At 41.2% G+C, this 5,606-nt stretch overlaps 1 protein-coding gene across 1 annotated transcript; it reads right to left on the bottom strand.

Moving 5' to 3' along the window:
• Window positions 1-891: 891 nt before the first annotated feature.
• Window positions 892-4,395, bottom strand: LOC124668312. The gene is made up of 2 exons (XM_047205481.1): window positions 4,224-4,395; window positions 892-2,175 (listed from the first exon to the last, which is right to left on the bottom strand). Exons 1-2 carry the CDS (start codon window positions 4,298-4,300, stop codon window positions 972-974), a joined length of 1,281 nt encoding a protein of 426 aa, XP_047061437.1. The 5' UTR covers window positions 4,301-4,395; the 3' UTR covers window positions 892-971.
• Window positions 4,396-5,606: the final 1,211 nt, after the last annotated feature.

Here is a 5,606-nt window from a genome sequence, read left to right as displayed (position 1 = left end):
TTAGCCATCTCCAAGTTACGAGCAAAGTGGAAACTTTGTTAATATTATCAATGACCTAATAGCGGGGTTATTGCTTTCTATGCATATGATGTTGAATTGTAGATTTCAACTAAATTACATCTTAATTAAAATATTTTTTTATTGTATTGGAATATTGTGTGGCTATCTTTTTGGGTACATGTGAGTTTATGCATATTATGTCTACATGTATATGATAAGAAAATAAATTAGATCCGTAGCAACACAAGAGCATTCGACTACGTATATATTATATGGCAGTGAAGCAATCTTGCCTAATTTTCTCAGGCATCTTGTGTGAGATTCTGGGCTAACAAATAACATTGCAGAAGAATGTGTATTCTTAATTCCAAGGAAAATATGAAAATGACGGTATAGGTTACGCTCCATTTCTTAGGCGGGTTGTCTGAAACTCTTGGCTAGAAAACAATGTCACACAGATTACACTACCATGGCTGCTACTAGAATGTACATTCTCACCAAGAAAAAAATGGAACACACGTACATGGAACTATGTTCTATTCATTAAGAAGAATAAGCAAACCAAATTCAAGTAGATTGCCTTCAACAATCTAGAGCACTTTTTTTTAAGTAAACGTCATTATACACAAGTATGTGTTCCATTAAAGATGAAAGAGTTTTTTTGTTATGAAGGGAAAGCCAAAGAGTTTCACAGCAAGAAAGGAGAAAAAAGAGGAACAAATGCAGACCAAGGAACATAAATACATGAGCAAGTGATATCAAAACATTCCAGAATAATAAATATATCCAGTAATAAGTCTTCCTCGTTCAGCATACAGAATAAACACCCCGACTAAACTCTTCACTGAAACAGAGTTCAATATAGATTGAATATAATAACAACATGAATCATGTATACCCACTCAAAGAGATCTGATTTCGCTGGCTAACTCATAAAAAAACAGTAGGCGGGCATGAACAAGGATGGCCGTTCATTGACCGGCGCCGTAAACTAAACTGGGGAGCACCCAGAGGTTCTGGTTCCTCCTTTTGCCAGTAAGGATGTATGAAAGGGGGTGGGTTCTGCTGCACATTGACTGACCAAACTCTACTGCAATCCAAGGTTCATCAGAATCTTCGGAGGCACTCGGAACATAAACACAGTTACTCTTCCCGCCCCATCTTTCAGGGCTCATGCAAGAAAATGCAGGGCTCCTCTTATCAATGCTAACGAAGAGAGCCCAGTTTTCCAACTTCTCTACCTTCGCCCACTTAGCTGGTTTGGCTGATAAATCAAGGCGGAAGACTTCAAAGCGGAATCTCTTATCTGAGACATATGGTTTGTTAACAAATATCGAGATGTCAACCATGAGAAGCATGTCACCACAAACCACTAACCATGGATTTTTACGCAAGCCATTAACCATGTCCTCTCCCCACACAACTGCCACTTCTCGCATGCCAAGCTGAGGTGCCAAGTTTATGGTACTGAGCTTCCGAAGACAGTCGATGGCAAACATCTGACCTTTGAAGGATACAGCGTGGTGGATGTGTTCACAAACAAGGGGATGTTCTGTCCAGGAGTTTGCTCCAACCTGCCACTGGAACATGGATTTTCTTGAGAAAAGGAGCATCTTCGAGTTGGGTGAACTTAGTGGGGCCATCAAGAAACCATAGTAAATATGGGAGTTGTATGTACGTTGGAATTTTGGGGGCTTCACCATAGTACTAGTGTACACATCAACGAGGAGGCATTGCTCTCCACAGGAGAATATAAAATACCCATATGAGCACCCCAAATATTGCACATAATATGGAGTATTTCGGGGGGCTGAACAATGACGGGATAAGTATGTCTTCGCGGGATCACGAAGCTGCCACTTGAAGTTAGATAAAGGATTTGTCGAGGTATAGAAATATCCCATATGCCGATGAGCATAATGAACACCTATTTTGACATAGAGAGGTGGGAAGATGAAGCTATATATGGATGGGAAGGAAGAAAGTGCAGTGCGCCATGCACGACAGGTGCTATTAACAACAAGGAAGTCATGAAATGAGCTAAATAGAGCAACGATTAGATGAAGCAGGATGTCCGTAAGGTCTGCCCAAACATGTCGTTCAGAAGAGGCTGAGTAGGTAGAGCCCAAGCGGTGGCAGAGTTTCTTAGACAGCCTCTCTCCAACAGCAACTTCTCTGTCATACAATGATATATCAGATTCAAGGAACTAGAGATAATCGAAACATAACCAGCAAAAGATTAGAAATGAGGGAAACAAATGTAATAATTTCACAAAACATTAATTATTTCCACGGTAAGATATATATCAATACGCCACACTCCAATCATAATAAGTTTCACCAAAATAACCAACAGCTTGATGTTCTGCACAGTAGCATAAAGGTAACCTTTTTTAGGAGATAAAGATAACCTTTTTTAGTGAGCCACAATATGAATACACATAAATCATGCTAGAGGGGGTGATATTTGTACTTTGTAGAATAATCTCCAAACAAATAACATATCAAGTGACGAGAATAGCATTTTCAGAACATATAGGTTCCACAAAACCAGTGGCGGAGGACAAAGTAAAAAAAAAATAGTGTGGTGGAACTGGTTTTGTCGATTGACGAGTATACACAAAGTTGAATTAGATCCGATGTGATAAGAATGTGTCGGGAAATGCTATAACTTCAGTTAGAGTGTCAATACAAGTGAATACTCAAAGATTAATTGGTTTTTCCTCTATATTTAGTTTGTGTGGTTGGCTTGCACTTTACATGACATGACTATTTTACATTTTGTTCTACCCTTGATAAATATGTTGGAGGGATTTGCTGCAGGGGCAACCCACATATGGAGATTAGAGGGAAGAGTCCTTTTTTAGGTTTGCCGGACCCTAACCTTTTTAGATTTGCAATACGCTCACATCTTCATCCAGACAACACTTATAACTTCTTGATCACATTTTTTCGCAACCCTCCTTTTGCACATCATTACTTAAATTTCAGTATAACTAGCTAGTGTCACCACAATATCAGTATTTCTATCCTGGTTGCCCAAGTGTTACATAACGAAGCGAGGTTACATTCATTTCATCATTTCCCTCTAGGCCCATAGTTCCACCGTCTGGTTAAAATAGTGGGCTATAGCATATAGCTGCGGCGATTTCTGGAGCTACAAAAGCCTATAGCTAAACTATAACGGGCTAAGCCTATATAGCCGATTTGCTAAATAATGGCAGCATATAATTGTATATAATATATACATCGACAATTCACAGATACATAACATAGTAACATAATCACATAAGAGATGCACATAACCAAAACATAGTACACAAATAGTTACACAAGGGATATTTTGTGGCTAGGTTTAGCCACGTGGAGATTTTGTTAGAGTAGACCGCTCTGAAAATTTTGGATCAAAATTTTAAGGCCCGTTGAGCGGGAAGATAGCCGCTATTGCGCTAAATAGCTATAACCGGGCTATTAGCGGTTATTTTTATTTTAACCTTTGAAGAATCTAGCCGTAGCTGCATGCCTCGCGAAAGGCTATAGCCAGGCTATAGCGAGCTATTTTAAACAGCCAGCTGAGTATTTTAACGGAGCAAGCGGAGTCGCCAGCAATCTGACCTAAGGATGGCAATTTTACTACGGGTAACTGCGGGTACCGTACCCACATGTGTAAGATATGGGTACAGTTTTATGCCCATGGGTAGTACCCACACCCTGCCCGCTAAATCATGGGTACGGTACGAGTATAGCCTCGTACCCGCAGATATACTCATACCCTGCCCCGGTCATTGCAGGCTGCCCGTTTATTATTAATTTCTTATGTGACCTGCTAATTTTGTTGACTTGTGAGTTAAAATATGAGATAATTAATTATTTTAATCAAAATTATCGTCGAGAAATGTAAAATTACGAGTAACTTCTATACAATTTGACCTACCCATCGGATACCCAATGGGTACGGGTACCCACCGGGTATAGGTATGAGTAATACCCATGGGTACGGTATGGGTAGAAGTTCTTACCCATTGACTATACGGACATGGTATGGTATTGCTCTACCCTGCCCATACCTATCCATTACCATCCTTAATCTGATCTAACCAACAGACTAATAATCCCTGCAGTCAAGATGCCTTCATGCATGGTTGATTGTAATCTGAATCTACCACGGCCACTAAACAAACTTGTATCAGGAAGAGGAGAAAAAAAGGTTAGGGTTTGCAGACCTAGGGGCGAGAGCCAGATCAGCGGATGCCAGCGACGAGGGCTCGGCCTCCTCCGGCGGGATCGCACCTCCCTCCATGAACGCGGCACGTCTGCCTGTGTCTTACAGTGCAGGCTGCTCCGCCGCGCGCGACGCGTTTCTTCGTCGGACGCGTCGGCGACGAAGAGAGATGGAGGAAGAGTCGGCGGCGGAGCTGGTCGATTCGTGTACGTGCGCCTGTTAAATATTTCGTCGTAGGCTCGTAGCGTTTTCTGCTAGACACGGCCCAGCCCAGCTTGCCCGTGTACTGGAAGCCCAGTAAATCGCTAGGCCCGGTTTTGATTTTCTGCTTTGACGAAAAGAAAAAAACCATCCAGAATCCTCTCACCACGAAGGCACGAACATAGGCAAAAGTGATTGGGTATCCTGCAATCATCTCCAAAAGACGCGCGATAGCGCCACGTGCCAAAAAATTATGCAGTACTTTTTTCCTAATTTTACCACATGCGTTTGCGAATTATTTCACCAGGTGCTGAAAAATTTAGCGTGTCGCTATCCAGTGCTTACTAGGTGTGGTAAAATGCAGCGCGCGCGGCAGGATTTTAGCGCTTGATCAAATACAATATGCAACCATGTGAACACAACAATGAAATATAAGATAACATAGTTCAAAAGCAAGACATAGTTCAAGATCACCAACTGAGAAACAAAGTTAATACAAAACACTAGTAAATATGGATGATCATTCATAATCACCATCTTCTTTTGCTCCTCCATCTTGTTCTTCATCTTCATTTTAAACTTGGGTTGTGTGTGCATTAGTAGAATGAATCGAAGGAGAAGGTATCAAGCTATCATTGGTAGTAGGCATGGATGGCATTGGAGAAACCATTGACATGAATCCACCCGGAGGAGTTCCCATAGCACCCATTTCTACATTTCCTCCCATGCCTTCCATTCCTCCCATGGAACTTATCCCACCCATGGAACTCATCTCACCCATGAAACTCATTCCTCCCATGCTTTCATAGCCTCCCATGGTACTCATTCCTCATATGCCTCCATAGCCTTCCATCCCACCCATGACTACTAGGTATACTAGATGACTCCCCGCGCGTTGCAGCGGGAATTTTTAGAGAATAATGATGGGAAACATGATCTGTTTGTATATTAACAATATTTAAACAGATCATATGATGGATGAAAGTTCTACTGAGTAACTTAAACAACAATATCTTCCAATCGAGTATATGGACATCTAATTTCTGCACAATAAATGCGACAAAGAGTCTGGTACATATACAACAATGTACACATATCAGACACATAGAAGATGTGATTAAAATTTTGTTACTTGTATCCACAGTAATTAAATGATACCCTGCACGTTGTTGTGCGGACCCTT

The sequence above is a fragment of the Lolium rigidum genome, chromosome 1 (assembly GCF_022539505.1).
Source record: "Lolium rigidum isolate FL_2022 chromosome 1, APGP_CSIRO_Lrig_0.1, whole genome shotgun sequence".
Classification (NCBI taxonomy): Eukaryota; Viridiplantae; Streptophyta; class Magnoliopsida; order Poales; family Poaceae; genus Lolium; species Lolium rigidum.
Note: the sequence above shows the minus strand (reverse complement) of the source record. Positions and strands in the feature narration are given on the sequence as shown.

What these genes read in the sequence shown, in the direction of transcription:
- LOC124668312 (XM_047205481.1), bottom strand. Translation starts at nt 4,300, where the DNA reads ATGGAGGGAGGTGCGATCCCGCCGGAGGAGGCCGAGCCCTCGTCGCTG. An exon ending in GATCTGGCTCTCGCCCCTAG is followed by an intron (nt 2,176 to 4,223) that starts GTCTGCAAACCC and finishes ATTGTATGACAG; the next exon opens with AGAAGTTGCTGTTGGAGAGA.